We start from the raw sequence: 27,169 nt of genomic DNA, 5'->3' as shown, positions 1-27,169 counted from the left end.
TTTAGTCTTCTTCATTTTTACATGTTTTGCAATGCGCATTACTCCATTTATTAGTCTTCCCCACCCAAAAAACCCAATTTCCCACACGTGCCCTCACATCATTCGGGAGATGTACGCATAAGTGCATAACTTCAATACTTAATTACTTCAAAAGTATGCATTTGCGACAGAAATGATGTACATCATTGACCGAGTTTTCTTCATGGAAATATTTCTCAACAAGTTAATGGGATATATATATATATATATATAATTTTTTTTTTTTTTTTTTTTTTTTTTTTTTTTTTTTTCAGAAGTGCACATCTATGCAGTATAGCATTAGAAAATCAATTTTTTTGTAAATTATAATATATCAATGTAATATTTTTCTAGGTGGAATTCAGGGACAATTTATAGTTTCACCCAACCGATAATTTTCCGATGTGGCTTATGTGTTTCTGGTGAGATATGTTGTGTATTGCTTGATGGTGTACATCATTTCTGTTGAAAATGCGTAGTTTTCAAGTAATGAATATTTCAACTTATGCCTACATCTCCCCAATGATCTTGGGAGACCTGTGGGAAATTGGGGTTTTTGGGTGAGGGATTATTAAATCGAGTAATGCGCATTGCAAAACAGGTCGTAAATCAAGAAAGTCACATAAAAAATATATGAAAATATATAAATTGTACCTTTGACGGCGGCAACGAGCGTTGCTGTTAATGTTGAGCAGCGTTGCCACAGTTATGATTTATCCGTTACATTTGAGCATTCTGTTATTGTTGAGCAGCGTTGCCACATTTATGATTTATCCGGTACATTTAGCTAATGCTATTATTGTGGTTTTTAATTCACAGAAAATATGGTTACAATTTAGCTTATTAGCTAATAGTTATAATAGATAAATACACATATATACTAATAGTTATACTTTAAAGAGAGTGCAAGTTACATTACTAAGAGTGCTTTGGTGGGGATTGGAGGGGTCTGGGGGGCAAAGCCCCCAGCTAGGTTAGGTTAGGTAAAGGTGGAGGTAGAATGTAGATTGAGAGAAGCAAGTAAATGCCTTGGTGGATTAAAAAGTGTAATGAGGAATAGACACTTGGGAATGGATGCTAAGAGGAGACTATATGAAGGAGTGATTGTGCCAACAGCACTGTATGGGGCAGAAACATGGAACATAAGAGAGGAAGAGAGAAGGAGTTTGAGATGAGGTGTTTGAGAAGTATGAGGGGGGTTACTAGGCTAGATAGATTGAGAAATGAGGAGGTGAGGAGAAGAACAGGGGTGGAAAGGGAGTTGGGAGATAGGGATGATGAAAGAGTATTAGGATGGTTGGGACATGGAAAGAATGAGTGAAGAAAGACTAGTAAAAGAGGTATGGAAGGCAGATGTGGAGGGAGTGAACATGAGGGGACGTCCTAGGATGAGGTGGATGGATGGGGTGAAGTGGGCTTTGGGGAAGAGGGGAATGTCTGTTGAGGAAGGACGGGAGAGGACAGAAGGCAGGGGTGAATGGAGAATGGTTGTACATGGATGATGATGTGATGCATGAGGTGGAATGGGAGGTGGGATGGGGGGTGAGGTAGTGTGTGTGAGCAAAATTTGATGCAGCCCGAAGGGATTTCTCCCCGTCTTCTTGTTTATGCATGGGAGGACGAAGAGGGGCGGGTCGCCGATTTAATGAAGCGGCCTTGCTGTGGATGTGCTGTGTCTTGCGACACTGCTTCTGACCCAGGGCAGTGGACAAGGTGCAGGGATGACCCGTCATCCAGGAGGTGATAGGATAAGAGGGAGGGTGGAGTGGTGTGGAGTGTATTGAGGGATGGAATGGGTGGGAATGATTTTATGCCTTTTCCTTTTTGGCTACCTCCTTTGTAAGGGGGAAAAAGCCTTGGTATATGTATATATATATGTAGGTAAAGCCCCCAGCTAGGTTAGGTTAGTTGTACACAAAATCGCAACTCTCGGTCCTCTCAAAGCTTCATGAATTTATTCCCTAATTTAGGGTTAGCAACTCTTGCACGGGCGGAGTGGGCTTCGCTAAATGTAGTGGATAGAGCGAGAAATTTTGCGAATCATTGGTAAAGTTGCTCAACAATAACATAGCTACGCTCGCGTCAGCCACCACCACTGCCGCCTTCAAAGGTGTAATTTATGTATTTTCATATATTTTTTATGTGTTCTTGTTGATTTTAGACCTGTTTTGCAATGCGCATTACTCGATTTAATGCTCCCTACCCAAAAACCCCAATTTCCCACAGGTCCCCCAAGATCGTTGGGGAGGAGATATAGGCATAAGTAGAAATTTTCATTACTTGAAAACTACGCATTTGCGACGGAAATGATGTACACCATCAATCAATACACAACATATCTCACCAGAAACACATAAGCCACATCAGAAAATCGTTGGTTGACCGAAATCAGTATCAGAAAATGTTGCTAAAACCTATATTGAAATGAATAAAGTCACTACTCACTTCGACTCCTTTAGACACCATCTTTGTTTTGATAGATTCAAAGTTGGAGAGGATGACAACCTTGATGGCCACTAGAATCACAGGTACTGCATTACTAAATGCAGGTTAGGTTAGGTTAGAATAGGCAGATTTATCATACTTTAATTTCTCCGGGCTCCACCTCTACCAAAACAAAGATGGTGTCTCAACCATTCAAAGCGGCAACATTCGTGTGTTTATAGCTTTTAGCAACCTTTTCTATTATTAATTTCTACCAAGAATAACATACATTGATGTATTATAATTTACAAAATCTATATTTTCTATTGCTATACTGTGTAGCAGGATCGGAGGAGAGATTGAGGAAGTTGTTGACAGAGTTTGGGAGAGTGTGTGATAGAAGAAAGCTGAAGATAAATGCGGGTAAAAGTAAGGTGATGAGATGTACAAGGGGTGAAAGTGGGAGTAGACTGGAAGTGAGCATTAACCTCTTCACTCCGGGGCACATCGCACGTCTGGCAGCATTATAAAAAATAAAGTCAGTGCTCAATCGTTCGTTCTCTTTCACCCGTGAATTTTGATAACCGTATAAAATATGATGAAGCCAGTTTAGAGAGAATGGAGGTTATGTACGTACGACTACAATAAATATAATCAAGACGCCGACGTCGGCATCATCGCGTACCCACTTGCTCCTCATGACGCCTACGTAGGCGTCACCTTATGGAAGTGGTTAAGGGAGAGCGACTGAAGGAAGTGGATAGTTTTAGATACTTGGGTGCAAATGTGGCAGGAAAAGGTGGAGTGAAGGTGGAGGTAGAATGTAGATTGAGAGAAGCAAGTAAATGCCTTGGTGGATTAAAAAGTGTAATGAGGAATAGACACTTGGGAATAGATGCTAAAAGGAGACTATATGAAGGAGTGATTGTGCCAACAGCAATATGGGGCAGAAACATGGAACATAAGAGAGGAAGAGAGAAGGAGTTTGAATGTGCTTGAGATGAGGTGCCTGAGAAGTATGATGGGGGTTACTAGGCTGGATAGAGTGAGAAATGAGGAGGTGAGGAGAAGAATGGGAGTGGAAAGGGAGTTGGGAGATAGGGTTGATGAAAGAATATTAGGATGGTTTGGACACATGGAAAGAATGAGTGAAGAAAGATTAGTAAAAAAGGTATGGAAGGCAGATGTGGAGGGAGTGAACATGAAGGGACGTCCTAGGATGAGGTGGATGGATGGGGTGAAGTGGGCTTTGGGGAAGAGGGGAATGTCTGTTGAGGAAGGACGGGAGAGGACAGAAGGCAGGGGTGAATGGAGAATGATTGTATATGAATGATGTGATGCATGAGGTGGGTGAGGCAGTATGTGTGAGCAAATTTTGACGCAGCCCGAAGGGATTTCTCCCTGTCTTCTCCTTTATGCATGCGGGGGCGGAGAGGGGGGGTCGCCGATTTAATGAAGCGGCCTTACTGTGGATGTGCTGTGTCTTGCGACACTGCTTCTGACCCAGGGCAGTGGACAAGGTGCAGGGATGACCCGTCATCCAGGAGGTGCTAAGATGAGAGGGAGGGATGTGGAGTGTATTGAGGGATGGAATGGGTGGGAATGATTTTATGCCTTTTCCTTTTTGGCTACCTCCCTTGTAAGGGGGGAAAAAGCCTTGGTGTATGTATGTATACTGTGTAGGTGTGCACTTCTAAAAAATTACCCCTACTTACCTAATTTAACCTGCATTTCGTAATGTGGTACCTGTAATTCTAGAAGTCATCAGGGTTATCTTTGTCCTCCAAATCTATCAAAACAAAGTTAGTGTTCAAAGAAGTCAACGCAACTTCATACATATGCGTATAGCTGTTAGCAATGTTTTCTGTTATTGATTTATTTCTGCTAAAAAAAATGTATTTGCATTGATATATTATAATTTACAAAATTAATATCTAATTTTCTTATGCTATATTGCATAGGTGTGCACTTTTGAAAAAATGCCTAGGTAGGTAGGCTAGGTTAGAATAGACAAATTTATCATATCTTAATTTCTTGGACCACATCTACCAAAACAAAGGTGGCATCTCAAGCAATTGAAGCGGCTACATTTGTTTGTGTATCACTTTTACCAATTTTTTTTATTACTGACTTCTGCCAAGAAAAATATATATTAAGTAGATGTATTATAATTTACAAAATAAATATTTAATCTTCTATTGCTCTATTTAGTAGGTGTACACTACTAAAAATTACCAAGTTAACAATAATAGCACTGAATTTTGGAAATAATAAATTTGGCATGCAAATGGTGGAATTGGAAGTGTGCTGGTCTTGAATTTGCTGACAGTACTTAGGAAGTGCACACCTATGTAATATATCAATACAAAATTAAATATTAATTTGGTAAATTAGAGTACATCAACATATCTGATTTTCTTGGTGGAAATCAATTACAAAAAACCTTGCTGAAAGAGATTACTTAATGGAGCTTCAAGACACCATGTATGTGTCATCTGTCCAGTCCCCTACGATGACCCTGATAACCTCTAGGGATGCTAAATGCATATCCTCATAGGGGGTTAGGTTAAACTAAAGTTGACCAATTTATTAGACTTCTGTTATTTTATTTTCCACAAAAAACATGGCATCTCCAAGGTTGCCAACATTCAAGATGTCATAATTGTATTGCTTTTAACAATTTTTTTTCCAGTGGGAGGTGAGTCAGCTGTTGTTTGCGGACGACACTGCGCTTGTGGCAGGATCGGAGGAGGGATTGAGGAAGTTGGTGGCAGAGTTTGGGAGAGTATGTGATAGAAGAAAGCTAAAGATAAATGTGGGTAAAAGTAAGGTGATGAGATGTACAAGGGGTGAAAGTGGCAGTAGACTGGAAGTGAGCATTAAGGGAGAGCAACTGGAGGAAGTGGATAGTTTTAGATACTTGGGTGCAAATGTGGCAGGGAAAGGTGGAGTGAAAGTGGAGGTAGAATGTAGATTGAGAGAAGCAAGTAAATGCCTTGGTGGATTAAAGAGTGTAATGAGGAATAGACATTTGGGAATGGATGCTAAGAGGAGACTGTATGAAGGAGTGATTGTGCCAACAGCACTGTATGGGGCAGAAACATGGAACATAAGAGAAGAAGAGAAGGAGTTTGAATGTGTTTGAGATGAGGTGTCTGAGAAGTATGATGGGGGTTACTAGGCTAGATAGAGTGAGAAATGAGGAGGTGAGGAGGAGAACGGGGGTGGAAAAGGAGCTGGGAGATAGGGTTGATGAAAGAATATTAGGATGGTTTGGACACATGGAAAGAATGAGTGAAGAAAGACTAGTAAAAGAGGTGTGGAAGGCAGATGTGGAGGGAGTGAACATGAAGGGACGTCCTAGGATGAGGTGGATGGATGGGGTGAAGGGGGCTTTGGGGAAGAGGGGAATGTCTGTTGAGGAAGGACGGGAGAGGACAGAAGACAGGGTGAATGGAGAATGGTTGTATATGGATGATGTTGTGATTGCATGAGGTGGAATGGGCGGGTGGATGGGGGGTGAGGTAGTATGTGTGAGCAAAATTTGACGCAGCCCGAAGGGATTTCTCCCCGTCCTCTCATTTTATGCAATGGGGGGACGGAGAGGGGGGGTCGCCGATTTAATGAAGCGGCCTTGCTGTGGATGTGCTGTGTCTTGCGACACTGCTTCTGACCCAGGGGAGTGCAGGAGGTGCTAAGATAAGAGGGAGGGTGGAGGGGTGTGGAGTGTATTGAGGGATGGAATGGGTGGGAATGATTTTATGCCTTTTTCTTTTTGGCTACCCCCCTTGTAAGGGGGAAAAAGCCTTGGTATATGTATGTATGTATGTATGTACTTCTTAATTGTGAGTTTGAATCCCACACTTCTCTCTGATTTCCAGCAGTGACTGTTACCTGCCCCAGCAGTCTAATCATATAGGGCTAAGATGATGGTTATGGTCACAGTCATATATATCCTAGCTGGAGCAAAGAAGAGGGAGAGGTGACCTACTGACCATCTACAGAATCATGAAAGGCACAGAGATAGTCGATATAGAGGATTTACTAAACTGGGTCAAGTTAAACACAAGAGGACATGGAAAGAAAATAAAAAAACATAGCTACAGAAGAGAACTGAAGAAAAAGTTTTCCACATAGACTAGTGGACACTTGGAACAAACTGGACAATGAAATAGTATGCGCAAAAACCATTCATGAGTTTCAAAGCAAACTAGACACTGTGAGATACAAAGGTGAGACACCATGAGCATAGCTTCCCTTCCCGCAAAATACAACTAGGTAAATACAGGCTCTTCACCCTCCTCATTAAATGTATACAACCCAGGATGTGAGTACTAATTGGGACATAAAGTATTGGAGGTAATACAAGAAGAACAATATCTTAGAATTAATCATTACTAGTGATCTCATGCCCTCGAGACCAGTAGCTAAAGCTCCAGCAAAAGCTAACTCAATGCTGGGGCTTATAAAAAAAGACTATGACGTGTCTTGATGTGGATATGATGATGTCCCTATATAAGGCAATGAGTATTGTGTACAAGCATGGTCTCCATGGCATATATGAGCGGTGACAAAGAAGGAGGGCTAATAAACTAGTCCCAGAACTGAAAAACTGTTTATATGAGGAGAGATTAGCTAGACTGAGACTCACCATACTTGAAGAACGAAGAACCCAAGGAGATATGGTAGAAATGTTCAAAATCTTGAAAGTTGTGGATAAAGTTGGAGGTGAAGAATATGGTTAACAGAGTGCCACCCAGAAACAAGAGGTCAGCCTCAAGTCAATGAAACCATGCCACCAAACAGTAAAGAGGAATAAGTTTTTTAATTTAAGGGTACTTAATAAGTGGAACAGCCTCACTGAAAATATGATTACTAGTACAAGTTTAGATATATTTAAAAATTGATATGCCCAGTTTGAGACTGTAAGGCAGTTGAGAAGAGGCACCCCTTATGAGCTTTAATCTCTCTTGTGTCTTACTTTCACTAAGGTAAACAGATCTTGCACCAATGTTGTTTTCAGAATGCCAAGAAAATGGGAAAAATTTAATTTAAGGTGGTAATAATTATAATCTAACCTGACTTAGGAATTGCATTATATTGGGGAAATGTCATCATTCTCATTTTTGCATTCTTTGTGATAGCTCAGTAGCTTGAATCAGGAAGTTATGCATTTACTTCCTGCCTCGCAAACTGTATATGGAAACCTTTCCCTCCTTGTCTGTCTGTCTCTCTCCCCAAATAAAAAGTCACCAGGGACAGTTTATGAAGAGGTGGTTGAATAGCATAGGCGAGACTATAATTTTTTGGGAACTTCATTATATAGTGTTTTATTTTATTTATTTACACATATATATATATATATATATATATATATACATATACATATTATATATATATATATACATATTATATATATATATATATATATATAACCACTGTTTGCCAGTTAAGATGTTTGTTAGCCATTTCTTGTAGCTATTGTGGATATCTGTCTCTGATCTTTTTAGATAGATTGTGTCTAGGAAATTAATCAAATGTCTTGTTTATCTCTGTTGCTAATATAGCTCTTCTTTCTTGTGGTGATTTCTTGAATCATCTCCAGCACTTTTTGTGTGATGTTTGTGAAAAGTTTGCTGGCACTCCTTGAATCCATGTTTTTTTGGAGAGATGGGTAGGTTAGTTATGTTTTTTTCTGCTATTAATCTTTCCATCAGCTTAGATATGGTGGGTAGAAGTGAGATTAATCTGTTGGATGCTGGGCTTTCAGGTGATTTGTTTGGTTTTGATATTGATATTATGTAGACTCTTTTCCAGATTTATGAAAATTTATTGTATGTACATCTAGGAATGGTTGAAAGTATTAGTTAAGCTTTTATTGCATTTGACTTGAGGTATTTTAGGTGGATGTTTGAGATACCATATGAGCTTTTAACTTAGAAAGTTTTGAATTTATTTATTTCCCCCTTCCACATCTTTTATTTGAGAAGGGAGAGGTGGCATCTAGGTCAAGTTTGATTTTTCATATATCTTTAATTATTTTCCTGTTTTCTTGAGTTGTGAGTTTGAGATTTATTATAGAGAAGTTTTCTGTATCTATAGACCAAGGGACTTTTCCCCCTTTATAAGAGAGGTAGCCACCCAAGGCATGCACCCATTCCACTTCCATCCACCACCCCTTGTTTCCCACGTATCTTAGCTCCTTGTGGATGAAGGGTCATCCCTGTCGCCTGCCCACTGTCCAGGTCAAAAGCAATGCAACAAGACACAGTGTGGTGATGTGTTTTGATGATGATAGTCATCACCACTTTATGCTAGCATCACACACGTGTGGACCTCTACCCAAGATGAGCAAAACCCAATATATATGATCATTAAATTATGTGTGTGTGGGGGGGGGGTAGGTACTTTGCTGCAGGTTTTTATCATGGAGACTGAATTATGGCATGACCCTGGTGACCTCAAATGTAGAGGCTCAACTCAGCAAAGGGCCTGATGTTTCAGGTGGGCATGGCAGATACTTTTCAGGTCCTTATGGCTTTGGTCAAAATAATATACAAGGAAGTGTAGATGGCCAATCATCAGTGTTAAGGACAACTAAGCCCAATCCTAGAGAAGGAGTTTTACCTCTACATAGGTTTTGTTGAAGCTAACAAACAGGAGAGAGTTCAGTGATCAGTTGAATCTAAAGTAAAGCAGAAAGTCATCAGAAAGGTCTATCAAAATATAAGTCAAGCACTCCCATATACACACACTCTACTCAAATAATAAAACGTGCTAAAAAAAATATGATCAACTTGCATATATCTGATAAGATGATAGAAAATACAAGGAGATAAAGAGTCTCATTTGCCAAACACCAAAACCCAGTAGGCTGAAAATACTATTATATACACTTTACGTAATGTTTGCAGCTCTCTTTTGAGTCTACCTGTAGACACCAACCTAAGACATAAAGAGGGGAGTGCAATAACAGCACAGTTTGATTTTCTGTATCTAATTATTTTCCTATTTTCAAGAGTTGTTAGTTTGAAACTTGTCTTGGAGAAGTGTTAAATAATGATATTGCATTGCTGTTTTGATTATGGTAATGTTCCAACTCAATCATTGGTAGGGGTGGATTCAGTCTTGAGTTTTTGATGTTTTTCTTAGGTCACCATATTTGTTTATTATTTGTCTTTCTACAAATTGTATTTATGTCTTTTTTTCTGTTTTCTTATTCTTCATTAGTTTTGTTTTGTCTTTAATTGTTGGCATAGTTCTTTTTCCTGTTATGTTACATTTTGTTTGTTAGTTTCTTAACAAGCTGTATATGTTATAAATTCTTGTCTAGTTTCTTCTCTGATTTCATTTATTTCATTTTATCTATTTGGGGAGGGGGAGAAACCCGTTCGGGCTGCGTCAATTTATTTCTCATACACACTTTCTCAACCCCCATCCCCCATGCACCACAGCACCATCCATACACAACCCTTCCCCACTCACCCCCATACCCTGTCCCCTCCCATCCTTCCTCAACAGACACTCCTCCCCTTCATAATGCCCCTCTCATCCCAGGATGCCCCCCCCCATATTCACTCTTACCACCTCCGCCCTCCACACCTCCCTTACTAATCCCTCCCCACCTCCGCCCTCCATCCAGCCCAGCAACCCCCATCACATCTCTCAGACACCCCATCTCAAACACATTCAAACTCCTTCTCTCCTCCTCTCTTATGTTCCATGCCCCCGCCCCGCACAGTGCTGTCATTACAATCACTCCTTCATACAACCTCCTCCCAGCATCCACTCCCAAATGTCTACCTCTCATTACACTTTTTAATCCAAGACATTCACTTGCTTCTCTCAATCTACATTCAACCTCCACCCCACTCCTCCCTTTCCTGATACATTTACACCCAAGTATCTAAAACTATCCACTTCCTCCAGTCTCTCTCCCTTAATACTCACTTCCAGCCCACTGCCACTCTTCCCCCCACACACACACACACATCCCACCACCCCACTTCTCTCCACATTTATCTTCAGCTTCCTTCTTTCATGCACCTCAAACCCCGCCACCAACTCCCTCAATCCCTCCCCTGATCCTGCCACAAGTGCAGTGTCATCAGCAAACAACAACTGGCCTATCTCCCACTCCTCTCCAGCCTCCCCAACCATCTCCAACCCCTGACCCACCACCCTTGCATTCACCTCTCGCACCACCCCATCCATGTATAGATTGAACAGCCAGGCCGAAATAACACATCCCCGATGAAGTCCCAACTTTACCTCAAACCATTCACTCTCTCCATTTCTAATCCTAACTCAAGCTCTATTACTCTCGTAAAAACTTTTGACTTCTCTTAACAGCTTTCCTCCTATCCCATATATCTGCAATACCTCCCATAGTGCCTTCCTGTCTATCCTGTCGTAAGCCTTTTCTAAATCCATGAAAGCCCAAAAAACATTCTTACCTTTTCCTATAGCTTTCTCACATATCTGTCTTACCACAAAAATCTGATCTACACAGCTCCTACCTGTCCTAAAACCACATTGTTCCTCACCAATTACTCCCTCTGTTCCTCTCCTAATCCTCTCAATCAAGACCCTCCCATAAGCCTTCCCAACTACACTCAAGCTGATCCCTCTGAAACTACTACACTCACACTTGTCCCCCTTTCCCTTGTAAAGTGGAACCATACAGGCACTCCCCAGTCCTCTGGCACTCTAAACACTCTTAAACAAATATTAAATAACCTCACCAGCCAGTCCACCATAACTGTACCTCCTTTCTTCAGACATTCTGCATGGCATCCATCCAACCCAGGTGCCTTACCTGTTCTCATCATCTTAACAGCTGCTTTCACTTCATCTTTCCCTAGTTCTCCTCCATTTTCCTCACTCATCACTCATTTTCTTGGCGCTTCCCACTGCAACTACCTTTCCCTCCCTATCCTCCTTAACATTTAGCAACTCCTAAAAATGCTTTGCCCACCTTCCTCTCCCTGCCTTCTCTTCCATTATCATCTCTCCATCTGCACCTTTTACCTTTTCTTCTCTACTTAATTCGCCTCCTCTTCCTCTTTTAATTTCTTTCCAAAAATCTTTTTATTACTTTCAAAATTTTCTGTCATACTCATACCCCATTTCACATCTGCTCTCCTCTTTGCCTCCTTTATCTTATGCTTGACCTCCCTTCTCTTTACTTTGTATCTCTCATACGATTCCCTCATCCTAATTTGTAGCCAATCTATGAAAGCCTGTTTTTCTTCTACAGCCTTCTTTGCTTCCTCATCCCACCATTCACTACCCTTCCTTCTATTTCCTCCCACCCTAAATCTAAATACAGTATGATTATTGTAAATCAAAAATATAGATTAAATTGGAACCACACATGAATTTGAGTCTATGTATGTTAGAAAATTAAAGAATAGGAGACAGTACCCAACAAGCTCCTTTCCTGTACACTAGTTAGGTAAATACCCATTCCACTCCCGTCTGTCAACCATTTCCCTTTTATCTTAGCTCCTTTTGGATGAAGGGTCATCCCTGTCCTTTGTTCACTGCCCAGGTCAGAAGCAATACCAGACACAGCATATGTGTGTGTGTATTTACCTAGTTGTATTTTACAGGAAGGGGAGCTACGCTTGTGGTGTCCTGCCTTTGTATCTCGCAGTGACTACACTCACTATCCGAGTTACGACCTGTGCGACTTACGTCCACCCGTACTTACGACCACATTCAGCAGATGCCTACATGCACATATTATGAGTTTACTGGTTTATTGTACATTTGCACGTGGCGTCCAGCATCCCGTACGACAGTTACGGCAGCACAGCACAGCATCTCACCAAGGTTGCGCTGTCTGCCATAATTATGGTATTTCTACCATAATTTAATGTGTGTCTTCCATCCACCATACGATGTCTACCATATACCATAATTTTACTGGAATTGATATTATACCGTATTTCGATTCCCAGTTCCCACTGATAATCAGGGCAGGTGGGAATGGTCAGAAAGGGCAGTTTTGCCAGATCGGTGATACACGCTTCCCCGAAAGCCAAGACAGAGAGTCGGTTTACAGTAGTCCTGCATTCGTACTTTTCATTCTGGTTCGAGTTCTCTATTGGTCGAAAGTCGAAAGCTGTAGTGTACAAACATGGATACAAATAGCTTTAACCCAAGTCTATGATATTCCTGGAGTTCTAAAGTATAATATCTTATATTCAATAAGACAACATATCTCACTGTACTATTCCATGCATAAAATATTTATTTGATGAAATAACGTTATGCTATGATTACACAGGGGAACACTTTTTCAGTAACTTTGAGTTGCATTGGATATTTTAATGGATTTTGAAAGAGTTTTAGGCGCTGATTTCAAATCTGAAATTAGTTTTTCTCTACAAGCTCTAGTTTGTATGCAATTTGAGGTTAATGAAATTGTACATATGTGAACTTGCATAAACCATGTAAAAGGATTTTAACGTCCATATATATAGATAGCTTCTAATATTTTGATCATTCTTCTTTTGTTTCAGTTCAAACATGGCTTCCAGAATGAGACATCATTGCAGAAACAAGCCTGATGCCTTCTGCTACATATGTGGATGCTACACACTCAATCGTCAGAGACGTAACATATCCTCGTTCGTCAAGCGTGCCTACAAGGCATATTTTGAAGTTCATCTTGGTGATCAAGACAAGCAATGGGCTCCTCATGTTGTGTGCCACAATTGTGAGGAAATGCTTCGAGACTGGACCAAAGGAAAACGCAAAGGTCTGCCTTTTGGAGTTCCAATGATTTGACGCGAACCCACCAACCATGTAACTGACTGTTATTTCTGCATGGTAAACACAACGGGTGTTGGGAAGAAAACCCCGACATAAGATTACGTATCCGAACATTCCCTCAGCTATTCGGCCTGTTCTGCACTCTGAAGAAGTACCTGTTCCAGTTTTCAAAGGCTTGCCTTCATTGGACGATAAAGACATTGGACATGATACAAGCCAGCAAGACAGTTGTGACAGTGAATTGTCAGAAAAGTGTTCACAATCGGAGGACTGTTCTTCAGACACTGAACCTTTCCCCATCCCTAAGCCTCTTCCCCAGGCTGAACTGAATGATTTAGTGCGGGATTTAGTTCTTTCAAAGAAAGCAGCAGAGCTTTTGGCATCAAGATTACAAGGCAGGCAGAAATCTTGTTGATCACTGTTAAAGTATCATATTTCAGAAAAGCGTGACCAGCTTTTTATGACCTTTCTTTTTCAAAAGACAGACAGTTTGTTTACTGCCATGACATCCCAGGGCTTCTCAAAGAACTGGGTGTACCTTACTATAGTCCTGCTGAATGGAGACTCTTTTTAGACAGTTCAAAACGCAGTCTAAAGTGTGTTCTTTTACATAATGGCAATGTTTTATGGAGCAGTACCTGTCGTCACTCAGTGCATCTGCGGGAAGACTATGATGATATGAGAATGGTCATGGACTTATTAAAGTATCATGAGCACAATTGGATAATTTGTGTAGACTTAAAGATGGTCAACTTTCTTCTTGGACAACAGAAAGGTTTCACCAAGTTTCCATGTTTCCTCTGTATGTGGGACAGCCGAGCACGAGACAGACATTGGGTCCAGAAGGACTGGCCTATTCGTGACACCCTTGAAGCAGGCATGCCAAATATCATACAAGACCCAATTGTAAACAGAGATAAGATCATCTTTCCTCCTCTTCACATCAAATTAGGTTTTGATGAAACAATTTGTCAAGGCACTGGAAACCGAAGATTGAATGTTTCCAACACATCATCACAGCTTTACCAGAGTTATCATTTGAGAAGATCAAAGCAGGCATGTTTGATGGCCCACAGATTCGAACCCTTAATTCGTGATGATCAGTTTGTTGCTAAGATGACCGCTTTAGAAAGGGCAGCATGGTTATCCTTTGTGGCAGTCGTTCAGAACTTTTCCTTGGAAACAATAAGGCGGAGAACTACAGTGAACTTGTGAACAGAATGCTCCTCGCTTTTCGTGATCTCGGGTGCAACATGAGCATCAAGCTTCATTTTTTGAACAGCCACCTTGATCAGTTCCCTGACAACCTGGGGGCTGTGAGTGACGAACAAGGAGAACGATTCCACCAAGACCTAAAGATCATGGAAGAACGCTACCAAGGGCGCTGGACAAAAGTATGATGGCTGACTACTGCTGGAGCATTAAACGAAATTGCCCAATGAAAATGTACAAACGCAAAAGTTACAAACGCAAATTCCTGCCTGAAAAAAATACACAAAGAAATTGATAAGCTTCCATCAGCTGTGGTGATGTTCTGAAGGATGCTAATCTAACTTTGGGATAGATGTTCTGTTAATGTTCTGTTTCTTTTGCCTTAATAAATGTACAGAAATGGCTTTCATACTGTTTTAAGATTCAAGTGAACAAAAGAATTGTGGCTGATATTGCAATTTCCTATAATAACGAAAATTTTAAAAATAAATAAAAATGTCAAATTGCATAAAATCTGTAGCTTGCAGACAAAATCCGACTTCAGATTTGAAATCAGCACACTCAAGTTGACTATAGAAAAGTCTTTTTTTAAATGCAACAAAATGAGTGTTCCCCAGTGTTATCGTTCTTTTCTTACGAAGAGAGACCGAACATTTTCGCATGGGAGGCGACGATTGAGCCCAGTGCATAGAAGCGAATCTTGTTCTTGTTTTCATGTACATTTGAGGGAATTATTTTAAATGTTATTAAGCCTTTATTACTTCAACCTCTTTTTATTAATTATGCCTTGACCAGCGGATACCAACGGATCCCCCATGGTGCCTCGCCAGACCTACTGCCTGATCTTTCCCTCGACCGTACGCACGAAGAAAGTGTAGATGACGTGCAACCAAAAAGTGGATTTTAATTTTTTTGTTTTTTACATGCATATTTTCTATTTTTTATATTTTGTATCTTTGTGTTAATTTGTATTTTCGGTCTCTAATAAGAATCCTGTGTAATATATTTTCTTTCTTTACCCTATCCTATTAATCTTATTATTAATTTATTATTTAGTATAACAAAGTGTATTGGATATTTTGCATACACTGAGAATGTTCTACAATGAGGCCACAAACGAAATATTTGAGCTGGATTTATGCTCTGCATCATATGTCCTTGAGTATACACCTCGAATGTATACGGTCCGAGTTACGACCATTTCGACTTGCGACCGGTTGGTCGGAACCGATCTAGGTCGTAACTCGGATAATGAGTGTAGTTTGCTCTTAAATTCATGAATGATTTTTGCACTTTTTTTTCGGATCTTTTCTATAACTATGTTTTTTGAGTTTCTTTCCATGTCCTCTTGTGTTTCTCTTTTCTCAATTTAACAAGTCCTCTCTATCAAGCATTTCTGCACCCTTCATGATTCTATAGATGGTCAGTAGGTCGCCTCTCTCTATTCTGTACTCAAAAGTCGGTAACTCCAATTTAGCCAGTCTCTCCTCGTATGACAAATTTGAAAGTGCAAGAGCCATTTTTGTGGCTGCTCACTGGATTTTTTAACTTTTCTCTATATTCTTTTTTGTACTGGGTGACCACAATGTCACTGCATATTGTAATCTAGGCCTTATCAGTGTGACTAATATGTTTTTAATAATTTCTTCGTCCAAATATGTAAATGCCACTATTATTGATCTTAGCAAGTTATAGGATTCTCCAGCAATTTTGTTTATTTGTTTATCAGAGAACAAGTCATTTGAGATAATTACTCCCGGATCTTTTTCAGATCCCACTTTCTTTACCCCCTTAGTTCCAATTTTATATTGTCCTGATATTCTATTTTTACTTTTTCCAAACTCCATTATGCTACACTTCTTAATGTGTCCACTTCCCATTTCTGACTCCACTTCCAAACCTTATTCAGGTCTTCCTGTAGTGATTTGCAATACGTTACGGTTTTTACTTTCCTTAACAACTTAGTGTCGTCTGCAAAGAAAAAAGATATATATATATATATATACAGTACTACCTCTCATTAACAGACTAAAAGGGGGTGACGGTGTCTGTTGATGTGAATAATCCGTTGATTTGGAGTGGTTTTTGGGTGGCATAGTGATTGCACGCACCAAAAACACCAAAAACATAGCTAATTAACGTCCGTTAATGAGAGGTAGTACTGTATATACACAGTGCTTGACAAAAGAAGTGCCTATCAAGAAAGTTAATAAGAACAGTTATCTGAAGCTATTGTGTGACTACCTACCAGAGGCTTTCAACTGCACAGAGGCCCACTTGGTCCAGGAGTAGAGTGCCTCCGCTTACACTACAAATTCTGTGCGTCAGTGGCTAATAACTACCAGGGAACTTATTGTAAAGGATGTTCTGGGCAATAGTCTTAATTTAAACCCAATAGAAAATCGGGTACCTCATCAAGAGTGACCTCCAGGGGAAGGACATAGCTCTGTACCCAAACTGCAGGCAGCCATCCAAGAATTGTGTGACAATCTGAACACCCAGCACCTTGAAAACCTTGCCCTATTCTACCAAGACATTTTCAGATGGTAAAAAAGAGAAAAGGCCTCCTTCTCCCTACCAACTATTAAATGTATTGTTAAATAATTACCTTTGTTTTAATTGATTTACATTTCTTTTTTGTGGGTGGAGGGGGTCAGGCACTTCTTTTGTTGAGCATTGTACATACATGCAAGCATACACACCAGCACTTAAAACCTTGGAGAGATTCAAGATGGGTAACAGAATGTAGATAATAGAAATTATAAATGTGTGTCAAAACTCTTCATTTATGAAAGAATGCTGAGTGATTGTGTCTGTGGGTAAGTCACTGATATCTGTAAAATATGAACTGCATGTCATATGCAGTCATTAACCCATATAGGTCAGATATTATATATCAACTTCAGCAACAAACTAAAGGTGCCAGAGCACTGCTCCAGTGATCTTCAGCAGCACTACACCCATGGCCAACAGCATCTCACATAAAACACAGGCTACAGACCTATATTGAGCAGTACTTTGAATTCATTCCTGCAGTAATTGTCACCTGGGAAGATGCTGTTGCTATAGGCTTTACAATGTCATAGAACATCAAACTTGTGTTTATTGATTTCAGATTGCCCATTAGAGAAATTGCCTTTGAGAAAACGTGATGGAGCAAGAGTCATTGATGGCAGTCGGCATGCTCATCGGTTGATGTACGATCCAGATGAAACCATATTCTTGCGTCGGAATGAGGGAATTGAAAAGCAACACAGGATGAAGTGCAAGAAGTGCAACCTGCTCCTCTTCTACCAACACAGTCTTGGATCAAATGTTACATTTATTGTCAAGGTAAGATCACCACATGTATAGTGTTTTAGTCTGTTTCTTTCATTGTAAAAAGATTCACTGTAAAAAGGTTTGCTTCAGGTGATCCATATGAATTGTGAATTATTTGAGAAAGAAGTGAGTGAGAGGTTTGACATGATACATAAAAGTTTTTTAGTGGTGTACTGCAAAAGGCACCTTATGCACCCATAGGCCAAGGGAGCATGTATGTTCTAAGGGCTGTGGTGTTGCAAAGGAGTAGACCTTACATTCATAGATGAGTTTGCTGTGTATAAAGGCCTGGTATAAGTTCCATAGGAATTATCTGCCTTTGGAGAATCATGGTAATGATGGAATGACTTGGTCAAAGCTTGCTATTGGTATAATTCATGAAGAGCAACTCCGGCTGTACAGATATTAGCATTATGTAGGTGATAATTGGCACTTTTATCCTTGGGGGCAGTGTCATGTCTAAGCTGAATGAGAATCCAATAAGAAATAATGGTCTCAAATTGTCATGGAATAGATTTAATTTGGAAGTGGGTAGAAACAACTTCGCAAACCTTGTAGTTAATGAATGGAATAAACTTCCTGCAGAGGCAGTGCAATGTAGTTCAGTTCGAAGCTTTAAGATTCGTTCAGATAAACACCTAAGCAAGATGTTGTAATGCCTGCCATTTATTTTATATTATTTGTTTGTTATTATTTGTCTATTATTATTTGCTTGATTTTCATTTATTATTATTTACTATTTACCTGTTTATTATTTAACCATACGTATGCATTTATTTACTTATTTTATGTATTATTATTTATATTATTATCATTTTTATTTATCATTATAATTTCTTTGCATCCGACCTAGTTATGGACCAAAAGGTCTCCTGTCAGCATGCTCCTCCCTTGTAATCCTTTGTAAAGGAGAGATTTAAGGAAGAATGATAAAAGTTAAAAGTAATAAGCTTTGGGTGGAGATTAGTTGTCAGGTACTGTGGAGAAGACAGGGGATGTTCACAGATTTCATGGGTGGGGCAAATTGAGAGATTCTATTAAGAACTCGTTGTAATGGGAAGGGTGGCTGTACAGTGGCTTGCTCAGAGAATCTGTGGGAATGGCATTGGCATGTGAGTGAAGTAACATCCACCCCCTGGCATATACTCCCCATTCATCATGATGAAGAGTAGCATTTTATGTAAATATTTATAACCTTCCCCCAGCACCCTAAAATATATCCACACAGAGGCACATACACATCACCAAACAAGCACTCCTTAACATAACACCAAATCCCCTAATTCACTAAACTCTCTCAGGAATCAATCTCGCTGAGAAATCACTCCCAAGACAGGGAAAAGTGACACTGGTACTGTTTAGGTCACCATTAGGTCACTATCCAGCATTAAAATAGTACAAACACAAACACCTTTGCAACAGATGTCAAATGTCCAAGATACAACCACCACTTAAAAGACACGGATCAACAGATATATTATACTGTCCAAGACACAGATCAACTGATATTACACTGTCCTTCTCAATCACTTCAGACAACAGTACAAGATCTGGTCATTGATTGACTTATGAGCCAATCTGATGGGAGACCATGGTCTTCTATCACATGTTGGACTTGTGATCGACAGCTATTACCCTTCTGGATGAGAACTCAAGAGCTCATATATGGCCTGATCTTTGGGTAATGCTGTGACCTTACACATACACACCCAACTCCTTGCCCACCAGAATTGGAGTGCCAGCTTGCAGTGCAGTGGTGCTGAAATTTTCAGCCCTGAGTGGGACTGGAATTCAGATCATTGAATAAGTGGTTGAGAGCCTGCTTCCTGGGGACTGTGAGTCTGCTACAAGAAAGTTCCTAAATTTATTCATAATAGTATTGGATGTAATGGAAACTTACTGATTACCAGGGTGCTGTAGTGAAGAGTGAAGGCATCAAGATGACCAAGCAGGTGACAGAGCCACAGCCAGCCAGTCGAGTTATGATCACAAGGCATACCAAGAATATGGGTAAATTTTCATCTGTCACAGTCTCCACTATTGATGAGGAGGAAGATGAAATTGAAGCGGTAAGTTGTAGTCTGTGTTAGGTTGTAGTAGACAGATTTTTATATATTTAGATATATTCTTGTATTGTGTGTGCATTCATGTAAATTTAAGAATGCCAAGATTTTATGTGTGTATAAAAAGTGTTATGAGGAATAAGCAACTGGGAATTGATGCAAAGAGGAGATTGTATGAAGAGATGATTGTACCAATAGTATTGTATGAGGCAGAAACTTGGAATTTAAGAGAGACAGAGAGGAAAAGTTTAAATGTGTTTAAGATGAAATGTCTGAGAAGTATGGTAGGGGTTACAAGGTTAGATAGTGAGAAACAAGGTGAAGACAGCGGAAGTGGAAAAGGAGATGGCAGATAAGGCTAATGAAAGATTATTGGGATGGTTTAGACACATGGAAAGAATGAGTGATGAAAGATTAGTAAAATAGGTGTGGAAGGCGGAGGGTGGGGGGAGTGAACTTGAGGAGATGACACTTCTCAGGCATTTCATCTCGAACACATTTAAACTCATATGTTCCATGTTTCTGCCTCATACTGTACTGTCGGCACAATCATCCCTTCATAAAATCCAACCTCCTCTTAGCATCCATTTCTAGTACCGAACTTCAGGAGAGCCAATTTTGATGAGAAGGTATTTAAGACATTTGGTCACTACGAGACTGGCCCTGGGGGCTGTGACGGGGTAAGATACAGGGTCAGTCCGTATACAGAGGGTAATATACATACCTTGGATCAGGTCACTTACAAGCACAAGGTCATAAGCCCAGTCAGTGATTTTGATGAAATGTACAGGAACCTAACAGCTTTACTTCTAAATGCACAAATTAAATTTATTCCCCATAAGTCAATACGGAAGAATAGTAATACGCCCAAATGGGTGATGGACAGGCAAAAATATGAGATCTGAATGAAAGGACTTTACACAAGAATAAAAAAAAAGGGGAAACATGCCTTAGATCCAGATATAATGATATGGCTAGGCTGGTTAAAAAGAACACGTGCACAGCAAACCATAACTATGAAGTTAAAGGTTGCTGGACAAGCTAGATCCAACCCAAAGGGTTTCTTTCATTGCTACAGAACAAAAAATAAGGGAAGGATAGGCCCAATTAAAAACAATGAAAATGTCACGATAGAATTTGAGGAGAAAAAAATGAGTGAGGCAAAATATTTTCTCTTGATGTTTATTAAGGAGAGGTTAGATAAGGTACCTTACTGCAATCCAATTTTCAGTGGTGATGAAGAAAGTAGTCAAACAGATTGAAAGACTTAAAGTTACAAAATCCCCAGGTCCAGACGAAATATTTCTGAGGGTGCTTAAAGAGTGTAAATTTGAAATCTGCAACCAGTTAACAGAAATATTTAATAAGTTGGTAGACACTGGTTTTGTGCCTATTGTTTGGGGTGCAGGCATGTTCCCGTTTTCAAAAAGGGAGATAAATCGTCTATATGCAACTACAGCTCAATCAGTTTGACATGAGTTTTAGGTAAAATGCTTGAATCCATAATAGTTGATAGACTTGGAGATCACATTGAAATAATTTAATTTGTGACTCAAGTGAAGGCAGTTGTTAAGATGATGAAAGCAGGTAAGGCACCTGGTCTGGATGGATGCCATGCAGAATGTCTAAAAAAAGGAAGTACAGTGATGGTGGACTGGCTGGTGAGGTTATTTAATGTTTGCTGGAGAGAGGGTAGAGTGCCGGAGGACTGGAGGAGTGCCTGTATAGTTCCACTTTACAAGGGAAAAGGGGACAAGTGTGAATGTAGTAGTTTCAGAGGGATTAGCCTGTTAAGTGTAGTTGGGAAGGCTTATGGGAGGATCTTGATTGAGAGGATTAGGAGAGGAACAGAGGGAGTAATTGGTGAGGAACAGTGTGGATTTAGGACGGGTAGAGGTTGTGTAGATCAGATCTTTGTGGTAAGACAAATATGTGAGAAAGCTATAGGAAAGGGGAAGGATGTTTTTTGGGCTTTTATAGATCTGGAAAAGGCTTACGATAGGGTAGACAGAAAGGTACTTGGAGGTTATGCAGATATATGGGATAGGAGGAAAGCTTCTAGGAGCTGTCAAGAGTTTTTATGAGAGTAGTAGAGCTTGTGTCAGGATTAGAAATGGAGAGAGTGAGTGGTTTGAGGTAAAGGTGGGACTTCGTCAAGGATGCGTTATGTCGCCCTGGCTGTTCAACTTATACATGGATGGGGTAGTGCGAGAGGTAAATGCAAGGGTAGTGGGTCAGGGATTGGAGATGCTGTTGTTTGCTGACGACACTGCGCTTGTGGCAGAAGGTGGAGGTAGAATGTAGATTGAGAGAAGCGAGTAAATGCCTTGGTGGATTGAAGAGTGTAATGAGGAATAGACATTTGGGAATGGATGCTAAGAGGAGACTGTATGAAGGAGTGATTGTGCCAACAGCACTGTATGGGGCAGAAACATGGAACATAAGAGAGGAAGAGAGAAGGAGTTTGAATGCGTTTGAGATGAGGTGTCTGAAAAGTATGATGGGGGTTACTAGGCTAGATAGAGTGAGAAATGAGGAGGTGAGGAGAAGAACGGGGGTGGAAAGGGAGTTGGGAGATGGAAGAGTATTGGGATGGTTTGGACACATGGAAAGAATGAGTGAAGAAAGACTAGTAAAAGAGGTATGGAAGGCAGATGTGAAGGGAGTGAACATGAGGGGATGTCCTAGGATGAGGTGGATGGATGGTGGTGAAGGGGGCTTTGGGGAAGAGGGGAATATCTGTTGAGGAAGGACGGGAGAGGACAGATGACGGGTGAATGGAGAATTGTTGTATATGGATGATGTTGTGATGCATGAGGTGGAATGGGTGGGGGGATGGGGGGTCAGGTAGTATGTGTGAGCAAAATTTGACGCAGCTCGAGGGGGTTCCTCCCAGTCTTCTCCTTTTATGCATGGGGGGACGGAGAGAGGGGGTCACCGATTTAACGAAGCGGCCTTGCTGTGGATGTGCTGTGTCATGCGACACTGCTTCTGACCCAGGGCAGTGGACTAGTTGCAGGGATGACCCGTCATCCAGGAGGTGCTAAGATAAGAGGGAGGGTGGAGGGGTGTGGAGTGTATTCAGGGATGGAATGGGTGGGAATGATTTTATGCCTTTTCCTTTTTTGGCTACCTCCCTTGTAAGGGGGAAAAAGCCTTGGTATATGTATGTATGTGACTCACAGCATGGTTTCTCCAAGGGTAATCATGTGTGACTAATCTTTTATCTTTTGACACCAATATACATATAAGGCGTCAGATAACAATGATAGTTACAATGTTATTTACCTTGACTTTAGCAAAGCATTCGACAAGGTGCTCCACCAGAAACTAAAAATCAAAGCCCATGGCATAGAAGGAAAAGTATTAGAATGGATTAGAGCTTGGATCAGTGACAGAAAACAGCAGGTCACCATAAATGGTGTAAAATCCAAATGGGGGAGTGTTTCAAGTAGAGTTCCCCAGGGCTCAGTTTTGGGTCACTTATTGTTCTTTATGTACATAAACAATTTGGACAATGGGATCAATAGTGACGTTAGTAAGTTTGGGGATGCCACTAAAATAGGATGCCTAATTAGGTCAGGAGACAATGCCAAGATTCTGCAGGATGATCTTAACAAATTATTCACATGGTTGGAAATGGCAAATGGACTTCAATATCTCAAAGTGCAGCATCTTAAATATAGGGCTACACAACCTCGAAAACAGATATAGCTTAGATAACACGTTAAGAGAAAACCGCCTGAGAGAGAGACTTAGGAGTTCTATTGAGTCCTGATCTTAAATCCAGGAACCAATGCATTACCGCCAGGAATAAAGCTAACAGAGCATTAGGTTTCATTGCTAGGATGGTTACAAATAGAAGTGCAGAGATAATTATCAAACTCTAGCATTAGTTAGACCCATCCTTGACTATGCAGTCTTATAGAATGGACATCAGTTCACAAGAATCAGTATAGAAGAGAATGACCAAAATGATACATGGACTCAGAAATTTACCTTACAAAGAGAGGCTTAGGCACCTTAACTTACACTCTCTGGAAAGACACAGAGTGCGGGGTGATCAAATAGAGGTGTTCAAGTGGATCAAAGGTTTAAATAAGGGTGATGCAAAGTCATCATATTAAGACAACAGGGTAGGACTCGCAGTAATGAATTTAAGTTGGACAATTTTTAGATTTAAGAAGGAAATAGGAAAGAATTGGTTTACTAGGGTGGTCAATGAATGGAATAGGCTTAGTAACCATGTAGCGAGTGCTGAAACTATCAGTTGTTTTAAGAAATGGTTAGGCAACTTTATGGGGGGGATGACAGGTGGTAATAGACATGGAACTGCATAGTTTAGGCCTTATGGTCTCTTGCAGTCTCCTTCATTCTTATATTCTTATGTAAATATCTATTCCTCATTACACTTTTTAATCCCCCAAGGTATTTACTTGCTTCACTCAACCTACATTATACCTCCACCTCCATTTCTCCCTGTCCCACCACATTTGCATCCTAGTATCTAGAGGTATCCACTTCCTCCAGTCTCTCTGCCTTAATATTTCCAATTTGCTGCCATCCTCTTCCCTTGTACATCTCATCACCTTACTTTTACCCACCTTTATATTTTTTATTCACAGGTTTATACATACACGACTTTATACATAGGTTTGATTATTTGGTACTCATTTTTCTTTGCCTTTGTCCACAGAGAGAAGTTGCAGACTCTTATGCCAATAATGCACGCATCATTGAGAAGCAGTTGGAGCGTAAGGGGATGAATAAGCGCAAAGGTGAACAGCAACCAGTTGAAAATGAATTCAAGAAACCTGCCAGAGGAACATTATTAAATCAGTAGTTATGTGTATAATAATGACAAATATATAAATTCTGTATATTTGTATTTGTCATTTTATGACCCTTCGTCTACAAAGAAGCTGAGATAGTGGGGACAACAAATGGGTTTGGGGTGAATGAAGTATGGTTGCATGCCTTGACTGAGCCAATTGCCCCTTATAAGGGTGAAAGGGCCTTTTAGTATTTGTATGTATATGTGTGTGTGTGTGTATACATATATATATTGTATGGGATGGTTGTAGGATGGAGATATGCCCTAATATGGTCACCCAATTAAGGCCTTTAGGTGTATACATATGAATAAGTGTATGTACAAATATTGATATATGCTAGTTTATAATGTATATATATGTTCATATATTCAAATAAATGAATTTCTTGAAAAAGATTATTTTGTGTCCTTAGATTACTAAGCATTGCTTCTGACCCAGGTAGTGGGTAGGCAGCAGGAATGCTCCTTCATCCACAAGGAGCCAAGATATTTTGGAAGGGAAAAAATGACTCGGGGATGGATGGAGGGTGGGGGCATATCTTTGTTGGCTACCTCCCTTATAAGGGGGAAATAAATCTTTTGGTACATTGATACATACATACATACATATACCAAGGCTTTTTCCCCCTTCCAAGGGAGGTAGCCAAAAAGGGAAAGGCATAAAAACACTCCCACCCATTTCATCCCTAAATACACTCCACACCCCTCCCACCCTTCCTCTCATCTGAGCACCTCCTGGATGACGGGTCATCCCTGCACCCTGCCCACCGCCCTGGGTCAGAAGCAGTGTCGCAGGACACAGCACATCCACAGCAAGGCCGCTTCATTTAATCGGCGACCCCCCCTCTCCGTCCCCCCTTGCATATAAGGAGAGGACGGGGAGAAATCCCTTCGGGCTGCGTCAAAACTCACTCACACACACTACCCCCCCCCACCCCCCACCCCCCCGCCCATTTCTCCCCATGCAGTCACAACATCATCCATATACAACCATTCTCCACTCACCTCTGTCTTCCGTCCTCTCCCTTCCTTCCTCAACAGACATTCCCCTCTTCCCCAAAGCCCCCTTCACCCCATCCATCCACCTCATCCTAGGACGTCCCCTCATGTTCACTCCCTCCACATCTGCCTTCCATACCTCTTTTACTAGTCTTTCTTCACTCATTCTTTCCATGTGTCCAAACCATCCTAATATTCTTTCATCAACCCTCTCTCCCAAATCCTTTTTCACCCCTGTTCTCCTCCTCACCTCCTCATTTCTCACTCTATCTAGCCTAGTAACCCCCACCATACTTCTCAGACACCTCATCTCAAACACATTCAAACTCCTTCTCTCTTCTTCTCTTATGTTCCACGTTTCTGCCCCATACAGTGCTGTTGGCACAATCACTCCTTCATACAGTCTCCTCTTCGCATCCATTCCCAAATGATAGTTATATAAATATGTTAACAGGAGAGGGTAATGGATTTCCAAGTCAGTATCTGATGGAAGAGAAAATATAAGTTGAAAAGATTATGTGTAGAAGGGAGGCAGAGGTACCAAAGGTGAACAACTTGAGGAGAAAGAATACTGAGCAAAGCCAAGACATGGAATGTTGTGAAGGATAAAAGATAAACACAACCAGAGTAAGAGTGAATATGTTTGGAGGAGGAAGTACTAAAGTGCACAAAGATAGTATGTATGATGAGAAGGATGGAAAGAAATGGGAGAGGCAGCAAAAAGTGAGGGTAGCGGTGGCAGAAAAGAAGCAAGTATATGAAGAACAGTTGCAAAGAAGAAATGTGGAAGCATGTGAGAGGTACAGAATAAATAAGAAATAAATAAAAGGTGAGGGATGCCATGAAGACAGCATATGTGAGTAGATGTTTGATGGAGAATTTTGAGAAGAATAAAAAGATGTTTTAGAAGGAAGTGAAAAGAATGAAAGGGGGCATGTCAATAAGAAGATGGATTAAATATTTTTGGGAGTTATTGAATGTAAAGACTAAGACTTTAACTGGCAGTGGGAGATAATAGGAAATTTACTGCTCTCTGCTATACTCTGCATTCATTCTTTCCTTATGCCCAAACCATCCCAGTATTCTTTGATCAACCTTATCCACCTTGCCTCCACATATCTCCTTGTAACCCACACCATACTTCTTAAAACATTTCATGTCATACACATTTAGGCTCTTCCTTTCTGCCTTCAAATTCTAAGTCTACTTGCAGTACCATGGGCACAACCATTCCCTTATACAGTCTTCTGCATTCATTCCCAGACACCTAATTTTCATGACACTTTTCATTACCTCTAGACATTTACTTGCTTCCCTCTCACCCTTTAAACTCGCCTTTAACCCATGACCACCATCATTTCTTGTAGCATCCTACTCTTACATCTCTCCAAATTATATCACTAATTACTTTAGTCAATCCCCAAACCAACTGCAATTATATATGTGTAAGTTGTTACAACAATGGATAAAGTGCAAAGGTAAGGCAGAGAACAGGGGGTGGAAAGGCAGCAGTTCA

The 27,169-nt window shown here is 40.4% G+C and overlaps 1 protein-coding gene across 4 annotated transcripts in view; it reads left to right on the top strand.

Annotated features, from left to right (window-relative positions):
* LOC143027052 (STING ER exit protein) overlaps positions 1–24,871 on the top strand; it is a 31,009-nt gene extending 6,138 nt beyond the window's left edge. For 2 of the 4 annotated variants that reach the window (XM_076187943.1, XM_076187941.1), the window contains exons 2-4: positions 17,552–17,769; positions 19,668–19,826; positions 24,517–24,871. In XM_076187943.1, coding sequence (XP_076044058.1) covers positions 17,552–17,769; positions 19,668–19,826; positions 24,517–24,663 — 524 coding nt within the window. In that variant the 3' untranslated portion in view covers positions 24,664–24,871. Of the gene's footprint in view, positions 1–5,134; positions 5,228–12,176; positions 12,304–17,551; positions 17,770–19,667; positions 19,827–24,516 lie in introns of those variants that run through there. The other 2 variants (XM_076187940.1, XM_076187942.1) reach the window with 2 other exon arrangements.
* Positions 24,872–27,169: the final 2,298 nt, after the last annotated feature.

Source organism: Oratosquilla oratoria, chromosome 7 (genome assembly GCF_046742065.1).
Source record: "Oratosquilla oratoria isolate Oo_2021 chromosome 7, ASM4674206v1, whole genome shotgun sequence".
NCBI classification, from domain to species: Eukaryota; Metazoa; Arthropoda; class Malacostraca; order Stomatopoda; family Squillidae; genus Oratosquilla; species Oratosquilla oratoria.
The sequence above is the reverse complement of the archived record's forward strand: the minus strand, read 5'-3'. Positions and strand labels throughout refer to the sequence as shown.